This window comes from Hesperophylax consimilis, chromosome 3 (assembly GCF_061612785.1).
Source record: "Hesperophylax consimilis isolate HC1 chromosome 3, BYU_Hcon_1.0, whole genome shotgun sequence".
NCBI classification, from domain to species: Eukaryota; Metazoa; Arthropoda; class Insecta; order Trichoptera; family Limnephilidae; genus Hesperophylax; species Hesperophylax consimilis.
Genome location: NC_142838.1, coordinates 29830872 through 29858363, shown reverse-complemented (window position 1 = coordinate 29858363; position 27492 = coordinate 29830872). Strand labels below are relative to the sequence as shown.

General features: G+C 32.6%; 1 protein-coding gene across 3 annotated transcripts; it reads left to right on the top strand.

Moving 5' to 3' along the window:
* The first annotated feature begins 921 nt into the window (after positions 1-921).
* On the top strand, positions 922-27492 carry scramb1 (phospholipid scramblase 1). Of its 3 annotated transcripts, XM_089650233.1 has the most exons (7): positions 922-1073; positions 1840-1886; positions 8179-8505; positions 19221-19486; positions 20954-21178; positions 22806-22967; positions 24307-27492. In XM_089650233.1, exons 2-7 carry the CDS (start codon positions 1841-1843, stop codon positions 24364-24366), a joined length of 1086 nt encoding a protein of 361 aa, XP_089506359.1. In that variant the 5' UTR covers positions 922-1073; position 1840; the 3' UTR covers positions 24367-27492. The 3 variants fall into 3 exon arrangements, with proteins under 3 accessions (XP_089506359.1, XP_089506363.1, XP_089506369.1); XM_089650237.1 differs by lacking the exons at positions 922-1073; positions 1840-1886; positions 8179-8505 and adding an exon at positions 14630-15327; XM_089650243.1 differs by lacking the exons at positions 922-1073; positions 1840-1886; positions 8179-8505 and adding an exon at positions 14630-15342.

Sequence of the window (27492 nt, the reverse complement as noted above, 5' to 3'; positions counted from 1 at the left end):
GATTTGTAGCTTTCTTGATAAAACTCACTGTTAGTTTGTTATGCAGCGTTAAATTGTCTGTAGGGGGGTGAAGAATATTATCTGGAGATAACACCAGAAGTGTTTACAGAATTTATGTGTTTTTATGGCTTATAGAATTGGTTTGTGAATTCAGTCAGTTAACTAGCTTCTGAATACAGATAATTATGTCAATTCTAAATACTCCACATAAGATGTGTGTCTTACAAATTCGCTCCTCAGCTGAATTTTTTTTTCAAATGGAATGCTCCGGTCTTTATTAACAGAGTAGAACAGTAAACAGTGTACTGCCCTTCTTAACATGGGTTTCAATTCAATTAAAATTATTAATTACTTTTTTAGAAGCTAATTAAACGTAGTTCCTGAATCCACTGCAGACTATCTAGTTGTGACTTGTGACACAATTTGCACTTTTTTCAATGCAGCGGTTGTTTATTTCACACAAATATTGGAGCATCTATATATTTATTCATCTATGTGGGTATTCATCTCATCAACCTCATCTTATTTATTGAGTGCTCCTTGAAAACACGTCTCAATAATATTTTATGTTTAGTATTACGTTACTGATCCATAAATTTCACAAATTAATAATCGCAAAACTGTAAATCTTTTTTTCTATGTAATCAATATTACGATTATGAGGTGTATTTGCAGAGTTATTGCCAATAGAGGCAGTTCGATTAGATAAGAACTAACACTACAATAAGAACATATTAAAAAATATTCTCTAGAAAATTACCATATTTCTGTATTAGTGACATCTATGTACGTAAGTTATAAACAAATACATTCCTTTTTCTGGTTTCCTTCGCTTCAACAATATTTTATTTGGTTTTAATATAATTTCATAGATGGTGTACATGCTTTCATTCTTCACAATATTATTTCTGGGAAGTTGGTGAAATGACAGCTCCCCACTCCGAAACCAATACAGTAGATTTTTCGTCTCTCGTTTCTCGCTCGCGGTTCTAAAAATATTTTGGAGAAGTGTTTCACGATTTAACACTTCCGTAGGAGGAAAGTAGTGATCAAGTTTTATCTCTAAAAAACATGTAAGCTCATTAATTATTTTGTTTATTTTCTAATTATTATTTGGGTATCGTAACTACTCGTTAAAATTATGACTCATCTCAATGTGAAGATGTTACTCAAAATAACATTGGCTTTCCGTAATTTACTTGACAACGCTTTTCGCGTATTTAAATTTTGACAAAGGATATAAACTTTTTCGCTTTTTAAAATAAAATAAAAATCCGGACGAATCTGCCCAAAACTTAATTGTTTTCAGACAATATGCAAATAAAGTCAGTTGTACTGTTATTTTGCACTCCGGTATTCTCGATGTGTAAGGTGAATTATTTCGTCCATGACATCATATTATTATGCTTTGATAGATATTTATGTGCAATGATTGTAGCAATGAGCAATTCATTTCATATATATTAAATATTTTTCACATAATTTGAACACTTTCGCAGTGTCGAATTAATTTTGTATGTGCCTTGCATCCCTATCTAACCTCCTTGGCACAACAAATAATACGCCTGATTATTAAGGCGCGTCTCCTGCGGCAAAATGTTTCAAAACATCTGACAAAAAAAAACATCAGGATAGGACCACAATGTTTTTGTTTCTCATGGCCGATGGAAAACAAAAAATGTTGTGGCTCCGACCCAGTGTTTTTGTCAGATGTTTTTGAAAACATTTTGTCACTGGGGACCTAACTTTAGACACAAACATTGTCTAATAAAGAATATTTTTGTTTATGATAGGAAATTAATTAATTTTTTCATTTAATATATCTCTTTCATTTTTCAGAATGTACCAACCAAACCAAGGGGGCTACCCGCCGGCAGGATACAATGGTAAGTTTTTTTTTTTTTACAAACAGAATCGGTAATCATTAACCCTTTTGCTGCCCGAATGTAAACACAAGATAGATACTCCCACGCCAAGGATTTTTAGAATTTTTTATATTGCGTCATTATTTATTATCCTCAGCACTTAGAGATTGTAAATTATTACCAAAACAAAATAAACTTGTTTACGTTACACTCTTGAAAAGTCTAAACAAGATATCTTTATGAATTGATGCATTATTTGACGAATAAAAACTATGTATGAAACATCAACAAACTTCAACCCGCCGCCATTATCAAATCAGTAATCTCACCAACACATACAGACATACTATAGTAATATCAGTTCTCACGTCTCCGAAGTGGGACCTCTGCAATGGTTCACCATTTCTCACGATACAATTGTGATAATATTATTGTTTTAAACTTCATTATTTATTAAACTTTTATTTACAGTTTCTTATCGTATTATTTATGTTTATAGTTTTTATTCGAATGGTAGACTTACAAACAGGAATGAATACACAATGCCACATTACACTCGGAACACATATCGAGCCATTTTTCTGCGGCTTTGTTTAAGTTTTGTATTCGCACAAACATGGCCGGCTCTGTATGGCTTGGATTGTTTTGATGTTGCCGGTATTGGCTCAGACGTAATGGTGTGTCATGATGAGACGAATGAGGAGTTGAGTCGAGTTGAGTATTTTTGAGGTGTTTTGCGATTAATTGTCTTATCACACATAACTGATAATCGGAGAAGCTCATACCTGATTTTTTTATGCTGTTGTGTACAATAAAAGAATTTAACAGATATAAGATCGAGACAATATTCTCTTATTTGGTCATCAGACAAGTCGCGTCGAGCCATGATAGAGGGTTACACAAAAAAAATATTAACAAAAATGACAAATTAACAGAATAATTAGTTTCTAAACACAGATAATTAAAATAAAATGTATATGATTATTTTTTCACTCGAAAGGCAGATATAACAACTTATTTCATTTAAAATAACAAAACATGTTGATTAACACAAAACTTATTTGCACTAAAAATATGAGTAGTTAATAAAAACAATTTGTTAAAATAATAACGTTAGAACCACGATTCGTTGCAGATTCTAAGTATTCGCGAACCGTCGAGATAAGAAGGAACTACGTGATACACTAACAAACTATGCGCGCGCGGGGAATTCAAACACTGAGAGGGGAAATATTGTAGTCTCCAGTTTGACGAGGTCTTTCATAATATAAACAAAATCATTTGTCACATCTGTGTAGAGATGTCGCTAGATAAAGGTTCAAATTATTTTTTAACCCCGAGTTTTGCGCCATAATAATAATAATAATAATAATAATAATTGGATAATTTGTAGAGCGCCGTTTTTGTGAAAAATCACCTCAAGGGCGCATCTATACAGAAAGTCCCGAGATATCGCAAGATGAAATTAAAATCACGTATGATTGCGCGCGGCATCTTGAATCAAACATAGATTCGCACGGCAGCCTCCGGGTTAACAAACATTATGGTGCAGTAATTATATTACTTGACTTTAATTCTAAATGTGAAAGTTTTGATTCTCCCCGAAATGCAAAAAAATACAAACTGATTAATATTATTTTCGGGGAATGCAACTTATATATCCGTCTGCATTCTATGTCCGGGAGTTGTCTATTAATCTGAAGTCCAAAGTAACTTGCAAATGAGTAAGGTTGTCATGGCAAACCCCCAAATTGTAACCCCTCTATAAAAATCATTTACAATATGAATTTGAGACATTATCAATTCTTCCCCTAATAGTAGTTGTTTATTCAGTTCATGAACAATTTAAATAATCGGTATGTATAGTTCTGACTGAAATCACTGATAACAAGCATATTTATATTGCATTATTCATTTATTGGCCAATTTATTTATAGATAAAATCAAATATACCTAAACCTAAGCAATTCTTGTTTTTAACCCGTAATTGTGCTTGTGTAAATATTTGTCTAGGCAGAGCGTGCTTTATTTCATCATTATCCAACATTTTATGTTAATTAGCCTTTGAAGTTTTATTAAATTACATAAACTTTTACCTGCAACTACCGTTTTTAATGCGCCTTTTTTTAAAAAACAAACTTTTGATTCAACTAGTTGTAGGTAAGAGTTGTAAATGTGAGGCATTTAACTGTAATGGCCAAGAAGTGTATAAGCCAAATTTTTTCGTTCTCACATCAACGGCGATCCCAAAACTGAGGCTTATTTTTCGATAATAATTCCAATTTTATTCCTTCTACATCGTCAATTCAATTCAGTTATAGTTTTTTCCATTTACATATTTTTATAAAATCAATGATACTTAAAAAAATCCAGTTAACGATATTGTTAGTCAACGTTCAAATGCTTGCTAAGTGCTAAAGAATAAATTTCAGTCTACAAATCCTTTTATTTTTCACAAAAACCAACAACATTGGGTTGTGACAGCACTACAGACATCATTTCAACTGCAGCGGGCCAACAAACTAATATTTAATTTACAACTACAAAAATTGATTGATTTTTATAAAAATATTTCATATTTGTATTTTCACCGGTTACCTACAGGTTACTTAATAGGAGATTATGAGCTTATATTCTGTTATCTATTTCCTTCAGATAACATTTTTTCCACAGCATTTGGTGCGGCATTTTTACTTTAAAAGTTGTGCGGTTAACATAAAACGTTGGAACCAGTTTTGCAAAAGAAAAAATTATTTTATAACATTTATTTCTTGAATACCTGCCATCTAATGGATGTCGATAAAAGTATGATTATTTCATTATTCAATTTAGTGATATTTTAAATTCTATGTGCAACAAGAAGAAGGGTATGAGTCAAAATAAACATTTACGCAATGAGTGAACTCAACAAGCACTCCTTGCTGTATTTTTCAAACGCTGAACTGTCAATTATCACATAGTCCTTTTTTTCAACAAAACACCATTCTATTTTCTGAGGTGTATAATTTTTACGGTCTAATTATTCTAATTCTTAATCTTCTAATAATAAACACAAAGCTATAGACATTACATTAATTCTACACTGTTGATTCATGAAATCATCTGTTTTCCTACCATTCTGGTTTGTGAAATCCCTATTCCATACAGTTTTGGTCCGTGAATCTTTCTCCCTGCCATTCTGGGTCGTGAAATCATTCTGGTCTGTGAAATCTGTATTTTATTCCATTACGATTTGTGAAGCCCTTCTTCTATACATTTCTGGTCTGTTTCTGGTCATCTTTCTCCCTGCCACCCTGGGTCGTGATGATTCGTAAAATCTTTCTCCCTGCAAATCATTCTTGTCCATGAAATCTATATTTCATACTATTCCAGTATGTAAAATCATTCTGGTCTGTGAAATCTGTATTTCATACATAGACATATGAATATTAGTAGACCTGACCTAAGTGATTAAAAGCGTATTATCCCCACTCCCCATACCGGTTCCATTGGAGCCGGCTGTGCTCGCGTATGGCCTCAAGTGAAATTTGAAAACGTGACGTCATCATTCTTGTGCGAACTATGGTCGAGGCATCATCGGTTCATTTTACGAAATAACACGGCAAAATGTTGACTTGTACTATGAAAACTTGTAAAAATAGATTTGAAAAAGAGAATAAACCCAATTGTCGTATTACATTCCATATATAAGCATTATTTTACTTTATTTTAAGCATATTCACATCGTATAATATAGATCAGTTTTAGAAACATATACTATCACATCGAGAAACGTCTGGACGCGAAACACAAAGCTGGTTGGTTGCTGGGAAGTAAATTATGAACATTTATAAAAGTGTCTTAACTAAATACTTAAACGAAATATTCGACTCTGAAAATAGAACCGAATTTTTTTACCGAATTTGGACTTCGCAAATTTGTTCATAACGTGGCGAGTAATTTGCGCTCCCATGTAAAAATGTCTATTCATTCAAAAGCAGATTTTACTTTTAAGAAGTAAATGGTGATATTATAATGCGAGATGCCTATTTACTGTCAGATTGATTTATTGACGAATCACAGTCAGCCTTACTCCCTTCGTTCTTCAACAGTTGATTTTACCCCTCGCCATTATCTTCTCGTCTATTAATTCCTATGTCTGTGATTTCATACCATTCCTGTTTGTGAAATCTACTCTCCATACGGTTCTAGTCCTTGAAATCTATCTAATAAAGTCGGCTAAGAAGGAACAACTAAAAACCTTTAAACATGTACTCCATTTTCTAGAATTCATGTGTTGTTTAAAGACTCATTTTATTTATGCGTATTTAAATTCATTATTATTATTATGACATTCCTTCAATTTCCTTGTAAAATTGTATGGAATGATTCCTTTGTAGTCTGCCAAGTTAAATGCTTATTGCTTTTCATTTGTTGAGTCAACCAATACCTACGAATGAACACATCTCAGGTTATCAGTCTTCCATTACGTATAAATATACATAAATATTTTCCCTTATATCTATTATCAATACTTCAATCGATATCCAGTCATTAATTTATCAATTCTGTATAATGTTTACAGTGTGATTACCATGTTGACTTGGTGAGAGTAACCATTGCAACTGAGCCCTTATCTGTTATATATTTGCTATACAGTAGTAGGAGTAGTTGGTGACAGAGATAACACTGCAGTATGGTCCTGTTGCTGAGAGCTCTACTCAGTTTTCATTACCAGCAACCTGGACATTAATTATTTTTTTACTTTATACACTGTACCTACATATAATTCTTTCACAGGAAGCAATCACTCTGCGGTTAGACATACATAATTACAATTTGAATTCCATTTTTTTTAACACCACTTTATTGAATATAAAAACCAATCTAACTTGTTAACGTTCTGCATCCCACACCGACTCCTACCCCCTCTCTCTTACCTAACCCCCACCAAAGTTAATGTTCTCTCTCCCTAATCTTACTGTAATTATGTATTTAAATCAGTATGTATTTATACAATCCTGAGGAATATTCTATCCGAACCGAAACCGGTTGGTTTATGTATTAAAAAAAGTGGTATTCAAACAAAATATTTTTATTCTAATTATAAATATAATTCATTACCCATGATCACATTTTTGTGTACGTAATATATCTTTTCAAATGGGCTCACTAATTGCGTTGCTATCGGAGCATCATCAAGGCAAATGTAAACTTACCTAGACTTGCATGCCCCTTGCCCCTTGGCAGCCCATTTCGCTAAATTGTACCCTACCATATTTAAAAATTTTGGAAGATATTGTATACCCATCATTTTATTTTTATTTTATTTATTTCTATACATACATTACAGTGTCTACCAAATATTTACATTTGTATATAATACATGAATTAAGAACTGTTGTTAATATGGAGTTTTTTTTTACGCTGGGTGTGAGGTAGTATCATTGTTGATGTTCTTTTGTATACTCCCTAGCCACGAATCTCTAGTCTATGGGATACAAAATAAGATAATTAAACCATAATTTATGTTAGGTTAGCAGTACCTACCACCATAGGTATGCGTATATCGACAGTCTCTGAGTAAACTCGGACATCTACCAAAAGTGCATTTTTGACTATTTTCTACCAATACATTTGAAATACAAGGTAGGAAGAAAGGTGATGCATGGTGGGATGATGAGATTAAATCACTGGTTTCAGAGAAGAAATGATGGTTATGTCTGATAGAGGCTGGCAGTGTTTTCAGCGAAGAGAAGGATCGAGCGAAAGAAGTGTATAAGGGATGCAAGAAAAGAGTAAGAATTATAGTGAAAGAACGAAAGAAACGCCTGGAAGATGTAAAGGGAATCAAAATGACAGACCACTTCCAAGAAAACATTAAATTGTTTTGGAAAGAAGTTAAAGGTGTTTAACTAAGCTGCATAATGTCACCGTGGTTATTCAATCTAATCATGGATAATTGTAAAAGAATTGAAAGAGGTTGGATTTGCGCGCAAATTTGAGTAATCTGAAAGTATGTTGGATGCTGATTGCTAACAGTAAGGAAGATCTACAGTCTCTAGTGTCTAGGATGAACGAAGTATGCATGAAGAATTATTATATGCTGATGCGGTGCTGACTGTTAACAATATGGAAGATCTACAGTCTCTCGTGTCTATGATGAACGAAGTATGTATGTATGAAAAATGTGTTAATGCAAAAGCGATATAGGTCAGTGAGGAGTTAATTTAATAAGATAATTTTTATACATTATATTATACATTATAATATGTTTGTGTAAATTATTCATGATGAGTGTAATTTCTAATTTATTGTTTTCTTTCTGTTCTAGGTGCATCGCCCCAAAACAATGCCTACCCAATGCCGCAGCCGTACTCACCAAACTTCCCTGCGGGCGGGGTGGCCCCTGCGCAGGCCCCCTACCCGCAGGCAGGAGCCGTGAGCTACCCGCCGGCGCCTCCGGGCCATCAACAGGGGGGCTACCCGCCCATGCCTCCCGGTCACCAACAGGGCTACGCCCCGCCGGGTTACCAGCAGCCTGGGCAGTACGGGCCCCCGCAGGGAGGCTACGTGCCCCCGGGGTACACGCCCCAGCAGTATCAGCCGCCGGTCATGCACCAACCGGGACAAGGACCTCCGCAGATGCAGGTGGCTCCAGGTTTGAAATTGTTTTACTAAAATTGGAAGTTGACCTCATACTCTTGTGTCTCGAATATAGAGCCAAGGTTCAACAAATTATTCGAAAAGTGCACCCGTTGCTTTAATTTGTACTGCATGAGTACCTACAATTTTTATTTCTGTTGTGACCTACTTCTGTAAAATTATAACCATTGTTAGCTTATTGTAATAAAGTAAAAAAATATATTTCTAATTTTATTAATTGATGTCTCACTCAACTACTTTGAAAACCACAGAATTATACGGTGGGTTTGAAATGTGATTTTCTACAATCACAATCGGTTTGTCAATTAATTAATCACTGTAAATATTATTAGATACTACTGCAATAAATATGACTGCAGATAATAAATTCTATTCAGGTTTTGTTTACTCTATCTTGCATTTTTTAATTTTTTTATATTAACTCCACACAGGAGGCCCTGAAGAAAATAATTTCCCTCAGGGCCTATGTCATCTTTGGGGATGCTGTGTGGAGGGTCTTTTGTGGAGAGGAAGGAGTGAACATGGGTCTTGAAGAGTCCCATGTTGTAGGAGGGAGGAAACACAGAGGCCGGCAGTTCGTTCCACAGCCGAGCTGTTGAACTTAAGAACGTATCGTAGAAGCGACCCGTTCTCATGTGACAAATGTCACGTGTACGAATGTTGGGCGCGCGTTTTGGCGTGTATCCCGACTACGCACCGGTGCCGAAGGGATCAATGACGCTAGTTCCTCAGAGCATCTTCCATTGTTATACCGATAGAACAAAGACAGCATACCTACCTGACGCCTGTGCTCTAAAGATTGCAGTCCGTTTGTTAAGATTGGGGAATCTATCAAACAGTTTTTGCACAGAGTCAAGGGTTTTTTTCAGGTATTTAGGGGCTCCGGACCAGAGATGGCTGCCAAATTCGACAGTAGGGCACACTTGCGATTTGTACAGGGTCAGCAGTTGTGTACTATTAAAGTATCTGCGGGCCCTGTACAGTACGCCCAGCTTCTGAGAGGCCAACTTTACTCTGGCTTCGATGGAGCCCCCGAAGATATCATAAAATAGAAATTAAAATATTTGTGCTTCACAAACAAATACATATGTATTACATTTTATTTCATATTAAATTTTAATTAAAAAATAAACTTCACTATGGTAACACAGCGCAACCTCGGTTTACGAGCATAATTTTTTGTGATATGAAAGTAAATTTCCTCATAAGAAATTTATTTATAAACGCCCATTTTCGGGGATTTTACATGAGTCTATTAAGAAATATACATTATTTATTGTACATAATTGAATTGCTTCATTAACAACATTTTATATTTGTTTAAACATAAATTGAAGATGTCCACTGACTTGGTATAATTGTTTCCCTCCATTAGTATTCTGGACAAAGAAGAATACATATGGTAGTTAGTCCCAGAATTTCTGCACTGAAATAAATCCTGACTTCTAGTATTACGTTGTGGAATCCGAAAGCTTATCAATTCTAGCAATACCGGACTAGAAACTAAATCATTTAGAATTTTATATTGAAAATATAAAATTTTAATAATGAAAACTATGACGATTTGTAACAAAACTCGAAAATGTTCATAATTTTTTTTTTATCATATACCTCTGTGTTCAAAACGAATGAAACCTTTGTTTTTCCTACGTAAATAAATGAAGTATGCGAGGTGTCCTCCGGTGTGGATGTGTAGAGGATATTCTTGCGTATGGGAATTTGTTCCTCAATATACTTCCTCACTCAAAGGCCGTTTGCCAGCGGCTATAACGCTTTCTGCAAACAAGCAAAAATTCACACGCACATGAATGTCTCTTACACACATTTTCTTTACTGAAGGACACCTCCTTTGCTTCATTTGTTTATGCAGGAAAAATAAAGGTTCAATTCTTTTTTAACACACCGTGTATATTTTTTTATTCAATTTTATTACTGAGTAACTACAAACATACATGTAATCTAGCAGAAACACTTTTGTCTCCTTTTGAGGATTTGGCAGAAAATGCATTATCGTTGAACAGATTTATCGCTTCCGCTGCTGTAGCCTTACTCGGTTGGTATTTCCACGAAATTTTGTACTGTTTCCATAATCTAGCAGAAACACTTTTGTCTCCTTTTGAGGATTTGGCAGAAATTGCATTATCGTTGAACAGATTTATAGCTTCTGCTGCTGTAGCCTTACTCGGTTGGTATTTCCACGAAATTTTGTACTGTTTCCAACATTTTACAGATAAATTGTTTACGTAGCAAGACATCACTTGTTTATCAAGTGAACATTTATTACTTTACAAACACTTGCATAAGAAGTTACTCGCAATTCGAGATTTCACTGTATTATCTACCATGTGCTGCATATTCAATATTCAGCAGGTATGGCAGCAGAAGTCGGGGACGCCCGAGGAAGACATGGCACGATCAAGTGAATCAGATACTCGAGTCGGGCCATGTCAAGAGTCAGAATAATAGAAGAGTATGTATGAGACGATGTATGAATGTGAATGAGGCAAGAAGTGTGTGCCAAGACCGAGTTGTTTGGCGGTCCGTCCTCTCTGCCTACCCCTGCGGAGAAACGGCGTGATGGTTAGTTAGTTAGTTTATAACACATTTCATGTGGTTTTCAGCGATACTAATGTGCCTCAGTATAGAAATTAGTATTATTATTTTATTTGTGGAAAGGGTTTATCTACTGACGACAATTAAAATGATAAAAAGGAAAATTATGTTAACAGTTTATTTGATACAAGTACATCTATAATGTATTACATTATATTATTTTTTTAAATATTTTTTTTTATTCATATAAATTAGGTTTTTACATGATTATCGACTATCAGACTAGGCATACGCCCGATTTTCTATGTGGCTATTTGTCGGGAGAAGGATGTGCTCAACCTATCCGCGTTTTATTTATGCTGCATGCAGTGAAATGTTTGATCTGAAGCATTGCGATTATTGTGCTCTGAATGGTGTGTATTTTCTAAACTTTGATCAATGGTTGCGACCCCTAAAATTTTTTTAAATGAAGCACTCTAGTATTTGTATACAGGTTGTCCGTGGGTAAAGTACGCTAACTTCGGGAGGTGATTCTAATGATGGTATAAGTAAAAAACATAAATAACGTTTTTCGAAATTTCAATCTTTATTTTCCCATACAAACAATTCAACTTTCTTGCCTAAAAACTACCTTAAAATGTCGGAATTTCAAAAACAGTTACTTGTATTTTTTTACTTTCATTATCATGTAGAATCACACCCCGAAGTTAGCGCACTTTACCCCCGGACACCTTGTAAATAAAGATATAGAGATAATATTATCAAGTTATATGTATACAGTTTCACTTATTCACAGTCAAGAGCTATCAAAAATCTATTGAATCTATAGATTTTTGATAGCTCTTGGTTGTCTTGATTGTCTAATCTATTGGTTGTTTGTAAAAATGATTGCAGGAAGAATAAGGTCATTTCGAGCATCAAAAAACATACAAATATTTCCAATTAAAATCAAATAACATTGTCTACAAAAAACATGCTACTAATTCGAGGGCTTTAAAGTCAAACAACCTTAACTATAAAATGACATATCAATAATTAGTATTGGTATACTAACTGACAAACTTCCCTTTAAAGCTTTTTAGTGAATGAATAATATTGTTCCGACTCTCTTCACACAGCTCGAGAAATGCACGAGAAGTTTCCACTCGTCGCTGTTGACCAAATAGCGTCAACATTCTGTGCACCCAACAAGCCCACACCTTTCTTATGTTTAAATGGTTATCAGCTTGATGTCCGTTGTTGACTACTATGTTTGAATAACAACTTACATATCTATGGGACTGAATAAACAAACAACACAATTGTTCTTGAAGAGACAAAATTATTTTTATCTTCGATACCAACAAACTTGAACAATGGATATTGGTTCAATGATCTGTACAAGTTGAAAGAACAATCTTTTAACATTCCCATTCCGAAAGGACGTAACACACTTACCCCAAACTAGTTTTGTGTGATATGTAAGTTATTATTTTTTTTTTTACATCACCTTATAATTTAGGAAATCCTAGAAATAATAAATTAGGTAATCGATCTGCATTTAAAAAAAATTATCCCGTTACTATTTTTTTAGATGTTAAATAATTTTTACGAATTCTGACGAAATTACCCCCTCCCCCCACGATGCACGTCGCCCCCGTTTGTATCCAATTACATTTCCGTAAACAACCCACAAGTGTGGTCATAAAAGGTGCATTGTACTGGAAAGGGCTACAAGAATACGAGTCATGAGTCATGCTCGCTTTCGTACTGTCACTTGTACCGTTTTGGATTACTTAAAGATTGACTAACTAACATTTGAGTATTACTGGAAAGGACAAAAGGAATATTAGGAGTTACGGTCACTTGGCGATTTTGTGCAGGACCTTTGTGACCCCCTTTAAACTGTTGAATTTTTACCTTCAGTTACGTAAAGGTTAATAATATCATATCCAGGACTTGGTAATGTAATAATAAAATTGGTAATTTATTTCAGAATTTTTATAGGGGTATCTGATCAATTTTCAGAACCTTTTCTTTACTGATGTTACTAAATAAACTAATTTATTGTAAGTCTTAAATAAACCAAGATCTTAGATCCACGTGGCTCTTGGTATATGTGATTTTTATTTAAGTTATTAATCGAGCAGTACTGGGAAGACAGTTGCAATCCCATTCTGCAATATGTACATGAGATATATTATACAACTACATATTAGATTTAACCCTCAGCAAGCGGGAAGCATCTAAAGTCATTTCGTCGCGCTTGCCTCTCACGCGGGAGCCGTCTTGAGTCATTTTTTGGTTTGAGTCCTCGCTGTATTGCGTGCAAACATGATACAGAACCCAAAATCATTTGTAAAAATTCCCCATTCGCATCTCTAACGACATCTCTAAAATTATGTTCAATAATTTTTTTTTATCTAGGGTAAGGATTTCAAGGAACAGGTTTTTTTTGGATTTCGTGGCAGTTTTTTTAGCAATTGTGAATTTAAGAGTTTCATTTGGCAATCTCATTTCGCTGGAATAAAAATAAATATTTTGGGAAAATGTTTAATATTAAAATGCATTAGAGTTGTTAAACCTAAAAAAAATATTTCTTTTTGAGATTTGCAACCGGCGTATGTTACGCCGCATCTTGTTTAGTATTTTACTGAATTTATGTGTTGGAGTGATTTAATTTAAATATAATATTTTAACTAACATAGTGCCCAGAAAACTGAATTTTAAATTGATTAGTATTTTAAGAATACATGATTGTTCTTTCATTACGGGCAATTTATTTTAATCTTTACTCTATTATTATACTCTTTATTGCATACTTTGTCAATAAGTTATAAACAAATCCTTATTTATTAAAAACATTGTGATATAAAAATTCAAACACAAACATACGAAGAACCAGACGGTACAGCCCGGGTGGAATTGATATTCAGTAATGTTTTTTCTGCTCTCTTTTTTTATAAACATCGCCAGATCAATACATTTCGTTAAGATACGAATACGTAATTTGCAAGGTTTACAAAAAAATGATCATCCAAAATATATTTATTTACAGTTTTAAAAAGTATTATTGGTCAGCGAGACGAGATGAAAATTTTTATTTTTTATATTTGAATACCGCAAAAGATTCCCAACTGCTCCCAACCGTCTGGAGCCAGTGAGACTACGGAATCCCTAATTGGGGTATATTGTGAGGCTGAAGGTAGTGGGGAGGGGAAAGAGGTGGGGGAGTATCTGGCTATTTAGATCCGAACACCAAAAATTTCAAGTAACATTTCAATTTTGAATTTGTGGTCTTACACCAGGGTAATACTGAGAGTATCTTCCACTTTAGAATGTGATGCAAGCATGTTATATACAGTTTTCAATTAATAATTTGTGAAATAACACAAATTCATTCAATTTAATTTAATGCACACGCCGAAACTTGAACCCGCGTCCTTCAGAATGCTAGTTTACCCCTCGACCACAAAATCCGTCGATGTGGTGCTTGGAAGAGAGATCACCTATTCATTTACGGGTTAAAGCAAAAAATATATCATATATGTATTACATACATTGTTTCAAAACATGCCACAAAGCGAGATAGATTGTGTTGAAACAGCTAAAAATAAAAATACAATAAAAATAATCTTTTGTTTATCCTGCTGCGATGACATGGTATCTGGGTTATTAGAGTAAATATTTGTAAAAGGGATATTATAACGTCTTATGTACAGTTACGTATAATAGCTCACAATAACAGAAACAGTTGTTAGTTACCTTTGTGTTTTGGCACCAAGTGCATCTATCATCTCGTTGAGTTAATTTCATTTAACTGATTCTACTCCATTGCCTGCTATACTTTACTTGTAAATTGCTCAGCCAATTGTATCAGACTTAATTTAGTATAGGCACTAGTTTAGATCTGAAAACAGTCTACTACGGCACTCCGAACTATAAACACATGCGACTCGATAATAAAAAATATTTCAATTTTAAATCTGTCAGACGTGAGATTTTTAAGTGTCATTGCAATGGTAACCAAGTGTGAGAAAGAGGGGAAACGTTTGCCAAAGTCTAAACAAAAATCTGATAGTGTTCCTAAACGTGAAAGTGTTTTTAGCATCAGAAGATTAAGTGATTTTTTACAAAAGAAAATTGAGAATGTTCGGCGTAATAGTGGCTATGTAGAGACCCTATCATTCCACGCCTTGAGGAGAAGCATTCGCAGATCCATGAAAGTCAATCTCAGAGAAAGAAACGCTCGGTACAATCAACTGATAACAGAAGAGGAACAGCGGTGTGTAACTTTGCGGTATTGCAATTTAATCAACAGATAACATGCATCACTTGAGATGAAAATTATTTAAATGGTTTGGAAGCGATTGTGAAACTTTAGCTTTAGAAATGAAAATCAATCCACGTAAACAAATTATGGTTTGACTTTATTTAAATTCTACATATAATATTTTGCGTCAAATAGCAAAAAATCTAGAGATGAGATAATCATTGAGATAAGATTCATCAAAAAATCATATCTGAAAAAGATCTCAATCTTACAAATCATTCAATTTTTGTTTTTATTTTACTGAAAGATCTTATTCAAGGAAACCACAAGAATTGGATATCTCAGTAATCTGATTCTTTGCATGAGCTCATCAACAGAGAATAATATATTGATAAAGTAATAAATAATCTTAGGTAAAATCAGCTGGATACCAGAGATGATGTTATGTATTTAGATTTTTTTACTTGAAGAAATAATATTGTATGTTGGGGCAATTTGAATATAAGATGCTCTGGACCTTTATCTTCTCTAAATAGTATAAAATAAAGTTTGTCTGTTTGTGCGCTTAGTTCTACGGAACGAATTTTGATAAGGTTTTCATCACCATTTAGAGAATTTCTTCCGGAAGGTTTACATATATGATATATGCATATTATATTTATGAAAAGTAAAGAAAAGTCGATGTTTTATAATTAAGTCGTAAAAATATATTTTCAGGCACTACATTATTAACGCTGGCTAAACCTTATGAGATACATCAAAATAATGTAGTAGGGAATTGTATATCTTAAAAAGACCTACGTTATCTTTAGAAGACAGACATATACGATGGTATATGTCTGTCTCCTAAGGATAACTCCAAGCAACGCCGGGTACACGTCAGCTAGTAATATGTATATAAATATTCAGACTGCGTATGTTTGTGCTTTCAAAACTCGAAAAGTAGTTGACCGATGTTGCTGAAAATTTTAAAGTTTGTTCTTATTAGTGCCAGAAGTGTTTAGAGAATAGTTTAAATTGTAGAAGAAGTCGAGGATGCCCGAGAAATACTTAACGCAATGAGATATGTAGTTGAATTAAAGTCAATCTAGTGTAGTTTTTAACGGTAGCATTGTGGTATACGGTAGTGAATTGTGTAAGAAATCAGAGACGCCAAGTATTGCGGGGTCCACTGGTTCCAAATACATTATTTAGAATTTTATTAGGATTACTTATTAGCTGACGTGTACCCGGCGTTGCTGCGGGTTATCCTTAGGAGATAGACATATACACATTGTGGACTTTTCTGTAGGTTTTTTTAAGATATACAATTCCGTAGTACCTATATCATTTTGATGTATCTCGTAAGGTTTACTTTATCTACATTGAAGTAATAATATTTGTGTAAATTCTTCTCCTAATATTACGATTTCTTACTTCGTGGTTAGAAAGATGCCTGGATAGATTTTTCAATTACATACACTTGACTGTACCTCCAGTGTCGTCAATTTATAATTTGTCATATCCTGGAGGAACAATAGATGAGTATTTTGCTTGTTATGGTGATGACTGTTGTGTGTCTGTAGTCAAGTTCTCGTCTGAAATAAAACACATTCTCAAACTATCTACTATTTATTGCATGCATTTTTAATAAATTTATGAAAATATGGCAATTAATGATTATGATTATTAAAACTTAACAATATTTTTGGGGAAAAAACCATACTGACTTCGTTATTATTAGGAACGTGTTGTCTAAGGTACGAAAGAGACATTTGTTTATGAATGAGATAGCATGATTATGCAGAAGTATAAATGGGCATTTCTACTTTGTCTCTCGTCTTTTACATTATTAACTTCCGAGATAGCAACTAGTGTCTAGTGCAAATACTGACAGTTAATATTCTACCTACAAGAGTATTATTTACTGACTACCCATCGCAAGATAAATTTACTAGGTGATCCAGCTCATCTCTAAACGAGGAATCGTGATCGCTTATTTGAAAAATTTCAAGTACCTTCATTTAAAGATCTACGAATTAAAAATTCAAATCATAACTGAATTGAGCCAATTTCTAACTAAAACCACACTCGACTAAAATGTATTTCTCCATGCACAAAATGAAATACTTCATTTGCACAAAATTTTTAAACTTGCCAAGGAAGAACTTTTTTCAATCCACTACCAGAAGAAATTAAAAGCATTAATGACAAAATCTAAACATTGGACAATATGAAAAAATAATTTAAAGCCTATCAATTTTATCAAAAAAACTGTTCTCATTTGAATAGATCTTTTTAATCTCATTTATTTTCCTTAAGTGAAAATTTCTTCTCTAAATATATAAATGATATTATTAGGTATTATTACTAATTACATTATTTTAGATATGTTAACGTTATTACTACATACTACATAGATTTACATCACCAAACACTTAATTTATTTTTTTACTTTCTCTCTGCAATGTACTTACATAATACACATACCTATAATATTATTAATCTTCTATCTATATAAATAAAAATTTTGTTTGTTCAAAATCTTAAATATCCAAAAGTTCGTAAACAATTGCTTTTAAATTTTGACATAGCGTTGTATTTGAATATGCATGTGTTTTTATATACCTAATCATATACAGGGTGTCCGGAAACTCGTAGTACAAGCGGGAAACTGGAGAATCTACACCACATGGGGAACCCAAAAAAACATAAAGTTTTTTGATTTGAGCATTTTCAAAAAAAAAAAAAATCAAAAAAAAATATTTTTCGGCTATTTTAGGGTTAAAGTTTTTTCTGGTGTTTAGGGTTGAATAACAGATGTTTTAACCCTGCAGAGCAGAAATATTTTATGATTACACCGGGTTAAATGAAGGGTGATTTCAAAATAATGCTTCAAATCCGAGTTTCTTCATTTGTTTTACTTTCAAATAGTTTTAATTAGTTGGGTACTTTGATCTTCAGTAATAATTTATAAGAATTTGATTAAAAAAAAAAAAAAAAAAAAAATCAACTTCAAACTCGATTTACTCGATAACGAAAGCTCAAATAAAAAAAAAATATACTACAAAATCGACTCCAAATGTGATGTAGATTCACCAGTTTCCCGCTTGTACTACGAGTTTCCGGACACCCTGTATAGATGTCACCTGTGACAGGTAAAAACATGCTTTATTTTAAAAAACAGCGACATCTGTTGGACGTAAAAGCAATTATTCCTCATCTGCACAGACAGACCAGTGGCGGGGTACACCTAATTACTGATAAATAATAACAATAATATACTTTAAACTCCTCTTACAACAACAAGCTGACACTTCCATGGAAGAGTAGTATTAAAATATCCAAATATATAAAAACCTGATGTAAATCCTAATTTCTATATATTCTTACATTATTTCTTTAATAAATAAAAATAAATCACTACAATAATTATGTTATAATAATCTATATTCCAGTTGATCAGTGATCAACAACCTTTCTAACATGAGGGCCAAAGTTTTCATGGGCTGCAAAGGGTAGGCACAACTTTACACAATTAACTTTGCTGTTGGTTGACATCGCACAACATTATTGTAGATAAATGTTAACCCTATACCAGGGCTTCCCAAACTTTTTTCTCAACTGTGACGCCCTTGGGAAGTTGCCATATTTTTGCGACGCCCTGGGATGAACCCGCGGCGCCCCGGGGCGTCGCGACTCACAGTTAGGGAAGCCCTGCCCTAATGAATTTAATGAAGAACTTCGTTTATTATGAATATTTTTTAATACTAAATATATTATACCCATGAATATGCTGCATAATATTTTTATGGTAACTGGGTAAAACGGGAGTTATAAAACAACATTATAAAAGGATAGTTTAGATCAGGTTAGGTTAGGTTAAATGTGATAAAATAATAGGTTACATTAAAAGTGTATTCCAGGTGGTTGGATGAATATTCCGCAAGGGCTGACCAACTGCCCTCCCGGTTTGGAATACCTTTCTATGATTGACCAGCTGCTGGTGCACCAGAAGGTGGAGCTGCTGGAGGCACTGACCGGATTCGAGACCAACAACAAGTTCACCGTCAAGAACAGCGTGGGACAGAAGGTTTACTACGCCGTGGAGGACAATGACTGCCTCACCAGGAACTGCTGCGGACCCCTGAGGCCTTTCGAGATGAAGATCCTGGATAACTATCGCAATCAGGTTATTTAAAGACATAGATCCTACATAATTTTAGCACTCAGCTAATTTAAAGGCTCCAAAGATCCTCCATAACTATCGCAATCAGGTAACTGAATGGCATAGATTCAGGATAACTATTGCAATTAGGTAACTTAATGACAAAGATCCGGGATAACTATCGCAATCAGATAATTTAATGGCAAAGCGGTTTGGTGGCGGAGTTGGTTATGCACCCCTCTGGCAAATGGAAGATTCCGAGTTCAATTATCGGTTGCACCCCAATCAATATTAATTATGTGTGTTTCAAATTCATATTCGTTGAATATTATTAATATTGTTTCAATAATCAATTATTCAATTAGATTTATTTATTTCTAAATTCACACCCGGCTGGGCTTTTACTTGTTATTTTTTTACAAAGAACATCTAAATAAACACAAAAAAAAAAAATATATCAAAGTAAAATCAAAAAGCAAATAGAAGATTTAATAAAACACAACCTCTTAAACAATAACAATTTCAAAACGAAATAAAGTGGAAACTAGACACTTCACCATGCTAGATGGAAAAATATAATACTAGGAAAATTACAAAACTTTGGTAAGATAAACAGATCTACGTAGTTTCTATAGGTAAATTATATTATATTTGATATTCTTCTTTCTGAAATAAATTGGGTAATGACTTGTTTATATTTGGTGAACGATGTGTTGAATATATCAACAACATCTTTATAGTCATTACCCAAATTTTGTACACGGCGAACGGGAGTATAGAATTGAGATTCTGTATTGGAGTTATCACAATAGAACGGTAGATAATTCCTCGATGTTGGTTTGCGAGGTGTATGTAAAGAAATCAAGTATAATAGTTCAGGGCTGTCAAATATTGAATTTATATAAACATTTAAGGTCATTTTAACTATTCTACGTTCAGATAATTTTTATAAATTGAGTTGACATAGTAGATAATCATAGTTGACGCATTCCCTTGTAATACCCATTCTGAAATTAATAAATTTTAAGAGTTTACAAACTAATCTTATCAATAATGTGAAACGTCAGAAGAGAATAACACAAACTTTTTGCGACAATCACTTCCTTGCTTTTTTAAATTGATTGTGGCAAACTAGAGATACTGCTAAAAGGAAATTTGACCAATTAACCTTATCACCACTCCCAATTTAGTAACTTGCACTTAATGAACATGGATTAACGCACCCTTTTTAATAGGTTAAATTCCCAATGAGTATTCAAAAATCACAGAAAGGCGAAGGTATTTGAACCACTGAAAACCATTTTCACTGTACATTTTATTGCAAGGTAGGAAAAAGTCAGATGACTACCAAAAAAATCCTTTTGTTTTTGATAGTCACATCTCGTCCAAAACAAGTTTTCTTGGGGGGAATAAACTATCCCTAGATTTCAAGGTTTTTAATTTTAGCTGTTAAGAATTACCCAAATTAATTGAATGATTATGATATACCAGGTTATCAACATGCATCGGCCACTGGCTTGTGACTCCTGCTGCTTCCCGTGTTGCCTGCAGACCATGGAGGTGTCGTCTCCGCCCGGAACCATCATCGGTTACATCGAGCAGGAGTGGTCCATCTTCAAGCCGTCCTTCCTTGTGAAGAACGGCTCCGGGGAGACGGTGCTAACCATCAGCGGGCCTGTCTGCCGTTTCACCATGTGCGGAGATGTTGAATTCAAGGTAACTGCATATAGCCCAAAATAGATATTTACTAACTTTTACTACCCAGCTTCGCAAATTTGGCAAATCTGTTTTTTTACAGAACCACTTCATCCGGACAGCGTGCTGCTAGCATACGAGGCAGTTTGCAACCAGCAAATAAATCATTTTGTAGAGTGTAGTATTTAATAGTGTTCTTTTTTCAATTTATTTTTCTGTGATTGGCATCCATCTTTATGTTGGTCTTGGTTCCAACCTAATCTTTTTTCTGTTATGTATTGATTAAAAAACTAATTTCGGTTCGGTGTCTGTCTGTAACTTTGGTTCAATGAAATCTATAACTCGAATTTATTTTTAATTTAAGTTGTCATTTTTAAAATTGGAATTGATTATGTAAAAAATTCAGAAATGCGATTAAGTATAATATTTTAACAGAAAATTATTTTTATTGTCTTTTTCAAATTAGGAATATCCCGTAATGAAACATAAAGCTTTAACCTCTCAGACAAAGGCATTTGTATGCTATGTGTTCCTTTGCGAACTGTCAAAACGCGGAAATTTTTGTGTTATTCACGACTTTTGCTAAAAGCATCATAACTCACGTCTTGGGAAACGTAGCTTCATTCTAAAAAATGTTTTGGAAAGATTATGAAATTCACTATCGCATTGTTTTGTTATACGTAAATATTTGCGTTTCTAAATATACATTTTCTGAAAACGTCAAAAATATGTAAAAATCGCTGACCATTATTTCAAAGCTGTGAAAAATGTACTTTTTTCTGAGTATCATAAAGAAATAACACTTTATATATTGAAGAAATATAATTAAAAACTATTGGTCACCTCAAAATATTAACCGTCCAAACTAAAATATTTTTAATAAATTATTTAAAAACGCAATAAATTACGAACGAACAAGCTGACAGATTCAATCGACTCAGATAATGCACCTCAAGATTCCATAGATATTTTTGAATGCAGACGCGTAGCGTTATTCATTATCGATACTCTGTTTTTTAAATCATGGCAATCCGTATACTAGTGATGGAAATAAATCGATTTTTGTAAAATCTCGCGCGCTTACGTGAAAAGACGTACTAATGTCTTGACCGCTATTATCATATTTACGTCTTTTGACGTTCTAATGTTCCGAGTGGTTAAGGCGATGCACTACGTCGTGTAATATTTTTAATCGAGCCGCTATCAATAACACACCTTACGTAGATGGCGATAAGACTTAAATTCCCGCTTCACACAATCCACCTGTTTTATGCAAGAAAAAAACATGGCCAAAAAGTGCGTTATATTTTATTTTGTGGATGTTCAGGCACAAATATTTAAATGTTTTTCGATCATTTTATAAATAACTTAACCATAACCGAAAATGGGTTCGTAAGTAGGAGATTTTGAACTTTAAAGCAGTTTTCATAGTTAAATTATTTTTTTCTGGGCTTATAAAAAGACTTATCTAAAAAATACTCGATCATTTCAAAGGCCAGGATGCATTATACTCGCAGTATTTAATTAAAGCATCTGAAACATTTCTAGGCGACTAAATTTTCAAACCAAAAACACACGATTTTAAATTACTACGTAGTGCATCTCACCTTAAAAAGTTAATGTTATTTGATTTGTTTTCTTGTTTCAGATATTGTCCAAGGACGGTGAAACAGTAGTGGGGAAGATATCCAAACAGTGGTCCGGACTCCTTCGAGAGATGTTCACCGATGCCGACTACTTCGGCATCACCTTCCCCATGGACCTGGACGTCAGGATGAAGGCTGTGCTGCTGGGGGCCTGCTTCCTCATTGTAAGTTGACGTTTTAAATGTTTTATTAACCCCTCAGTATATTCTGTTAGAATTTGTCTGTATTTTTCCGATTTGCAATAAAATCCAAATAAATAGAACATTTCCGAATACTAAAAACTGCTTTAGAAAGGTTATGAAATACACTTTCAAATTTTGAAATTAGAAATAAATATAATTTTTTGAATATTAAAATCTTTATTGCATCCATTAAAACTTGGTTCACCTTACTTTTTTTCATCTACACACTGAAGTAAAATTACTGATAATGAAAAAAAAATATATATATATATTATATTTTACTTGAAAATTTATTGTAAACAATATTGTCATCTCACTATTTTGTCGTTACATATAAAAATAATTCATAAAAAATTCACAAAGATTTATAAATTTTTCTCAAATTGCGGTCGGAACCTTTGGTTTCGTAGAGGTGTACATTTTAATTCTTCTGTTGTTAACTTTGAATACAGAGCATGGGGTTTTCTCTTTCTAACACTGTTTAGATCATATTTCACACCATGACAGTAAGGGAGACACAACGATTTCTATGAGACCATAAAAGCTGTTCCCAAAAGCGAACATATTAGTCTGAGCGGTTAAAGTGACCAAAGAAGCACCACGCAATTTTTAAATCGATAATACCTATTAAAATCTAATAATTTGCCTGAATCCCTCTATCCACTCGAGCCAAATAAGTTTTTCCAAAAAGCGTACCCCTGAATATTAATACGGAAACGTATAAACTAATTAGCGTGGTTTAAAGCCAATGAATCCACATATATTTAATCCATATGTTTGCACTTCATACAAAATAACTATATGTATTCCATTAGTCACCATGAAACAGGCAGCCGCCTAGTATGATGATTTAATGTGTATATCCTCTGTAATAATAATAATAATATTTGGATGATTTGTGTAACGCTGTTTTTGTGCAAAATCACCTCAAGAGCGCTGTACAAATATATAATACATTTCTACAATGATCTGTGTTATTACTAACTATATATGGAGATAATATACAGTATCATACTTACCTGGTGTCTTTATTAAATATATCACATATTTGACAAATGATTTTTTTAAAGTTTAACATATTTATGTTTTGATTAAAAATATTAATTGTTGCTAAGCAGTTAAAATAATGGTTAGAACACGCCAAGTCTAAGCAAAGTTTAATATTCATATTAAAAATATTAATTGTTGCTAAGCAGTTAAAATAATGGTTAGAACACTCCGTCTAAGCAAAGTTTTAGATTCATATTATATTTTTCTTGTAAAAAGTTTGTAATAAATTTGTGATTGTCATTAATTCTTATAAAATTATTTTCCCTTACAGGACGCAATGTTCTTTGAAAAATCCAACAACAGGGAGACGGATGGCATCGGAATGATCTAAGTACCTAATCGAAGAATTGATATTCATTTATCCGCATACGTATTTGTTGATTTCTCCACCTGAGATTACGCACAAGAAAAACTTTTTTAATTTTAAGGAACAACTTTTTATGTCACCTGACCTTTATTTTACTATGTATTTTAGTATTTAAGAGAAATAAAGTGTTCGTTTCTTTTCAGGAAAATGCGTACATATATTGTGATGTTTAATGAAGGTAGTATAGAAAATATATTTCTAACGTTCACTGTACGTTTTCAGATATAGATTTTTTGTGCCACATTTTTGATATATTTATTTTGACTTTTTGAATGATCTGTTCATCAAAAATCAACTGCATTTTATACATTCATCCTAGTTTATTTTTTCTCTAAACTATAATCAATGATTAATTTATAGTTTTATCCGTGCATTATGACCACAACAGTCCTGCAATATTTTTTGGAAACTAGTTTTAGGAATAACGCTGATTTTGTGTGCAGTATAAACTTCCCAACATAATCCTGTTTTTAAATACAATGTATTATTATTATATTATATATTTATGTTATCACATCAATTTTCATCAGTTTCACCTCTAAATTAAATTCAATATTATTTTCAATTCTAAAAAATGCTCATTTTAAAATCTTTCTATATATTTCAGTCATTTAGTGATGTTTATTTAAATGGTGCCTTCATATTGAAATTTATTTATTTTCACGTTTGTGTGATAATAAACTCATAAAATATTTGTTTTATAAATAAAATGAAAATGTACTGATATTATGATAATACACTATAACGATAATACAGTTGACTTCCACTCTTGTACTGAAATTTGAGAATTGGAAAGTAAATTGAATACTATAGTTGTTTGGGATTGATGTACATATTTTACAATGTTAACAATGTTTTCTCTGAAATTTTGATAAATGTGCGTGACCAAAATTCACAACAAAAAAATGTTTTAGAATTTAAATCAATCATTAAATTCAAAATATGTTAACAATTAACTTCGGAATTCAAAATATATTCACAAAAATTCACCATACTAAAAATAGCATATGATAAATCTTTATGTAAGTTTTCATGTATTTTCCTGAAGTCTTCTAATTCTGCTTGTGAAATTCAGGGTTATTTACTCAAAACTTCATTGAACAATAAAATTATTCTATCCTGGAGTATTAAAGTTGCCTATCTTTATAAATATTATATATTGAATATTCATAAATTTTATAAAATAATATATTTACTAGGAGTAAGGATAAACAATCTCTCATTACAATTTTACAGGATATTATTGGCCTTTCAAAATGTATGATGATGTTTTTGTAATAAATGTTGAGTGTTTAAAAATTTAAATGATTTTGAAATATGACAAAAAAAGAATACAACAATATTCTTATATACTGGTGTATATTTCACCAAAATTAGTTTAATATATAATCTATCTAAAGTGGAATTTTCTCCTATAATAATGTTATTCTCCTACACTGCTAAAGTATGTCTTATATTTTCTTTGGATGATTTGCTATTTTACTAAAGAATATAAAAGCAGCAATGAGTCAACCATGTATACTGACTTTTCGCATTCATAGTTTTGGCATTTCAAAGATTGAGAATCTCTAGTTAAATATTATAGAAGGATTTGACAGGAAAAATTTACCAATAAATTAAAGGAGTAAATTATGAAAGTCTGGAATATTAGAATATAATGCTAAAAGGGTAAAGAATTTCTTATATTCACTTTGATGTCTGTTTTGATGATATGTAAATAAAATAATCAATATGGTACTACTTAGTGTAGAAATGTTTTCTCAGCTATATATTTAAAGTTAAATTATACTGATGTTACCATAAGTTTATAAATTTGTTATTACATACTATCTATCTATTAAAACATATTATTTTGATATTTTTTTTTTCAAATCAAAAAAGATGTATGAATCTGCACATTTTTTAATGTTTTTAATTAAATCTGTTATCGATTTTATTGAAATAAAATTGCGCATAATTCATGTAGTTCTTCAAATTTGATGTTTTATCAATAAAAAATGTTTTGTTGTGGTTGTATTTTGCAGTACCATTTACCTAACGAAGGGTTAAGAATAGGAGTTTTCGTAGGAATGTGAATGAGGCAAGAAGTGTGTGCCAAGACAGAGTTCTTTGGCAGTCCGTCCTCTCTGCCTAACCCTGCAGAACGGCATGATTGTTAGTTGGGTAGTCATATTTCCCAACTATTTTTATTGGGGTGATGGGTATGAGGTACATTAGGGATTTTACAAAAGCTTAATGAAATTAAATTTCTGAATTACTATTTGGTATATAATGGTTGTTTTGGTTTTAATGTTTCAAACACCATAATCCTGTTTATTCACTGAATGAACATGACTTTGTTATAAATGAAAATATTGCATGCCATTTCCGTGGTGCGAATATGTTTCTCATAATTTAGTAACAAACTTAGAGTTTAGTTGATGTCATTATTACATTCATAATTATATTGTGCAGCATTTTATTTCTATGCTCAGTCAAACATTTCGACGGTCCCGAAAAACAATGTCGGATGTGCGAATTTGTAGTTTTGCAGTAGAGCTGTTTAATGTTTCTTTTCTGCACTTTTACCGTTTTTGATAATATATTTCTCCAATTAAATAAATAGGGGTTAATGCAAAATATCAAACAACACTCGACACAGATTTATCCTAGTGAGACAGACATAAAAAAAAACTGTAAAAAAACTATATTGTTAATAAAAATTTGTTGATCTCAAAAACAATACAAAAGCAGAAACGCAACTTTAAACAGCTCTACTGCAAAAACTACAAATTTGCACATTCAATATTGTTCTTCGGGGCCGTCGGATTAGATTTAAACCATTTTTATTCATACTCTTTTTACTTTTATATTATTTTTAGTGTCAAGTTTATCTTTTATTACCATATAATTTTATAATGCAGTGTGAAGTTTTTAGTCTGAACTGTCTTATTTTACAGGAATGACAACAGAAGAAAATGAAACAATTTTGTCTTTAGATAAAATTATCTTTTTGACATGGTTTGCTTGTTTTATAATTAACAATGATTATTGGAACAATTAAAAGTATAATGGCTACTGAAAAATGTATGTTGAAATTAAAAATTTATT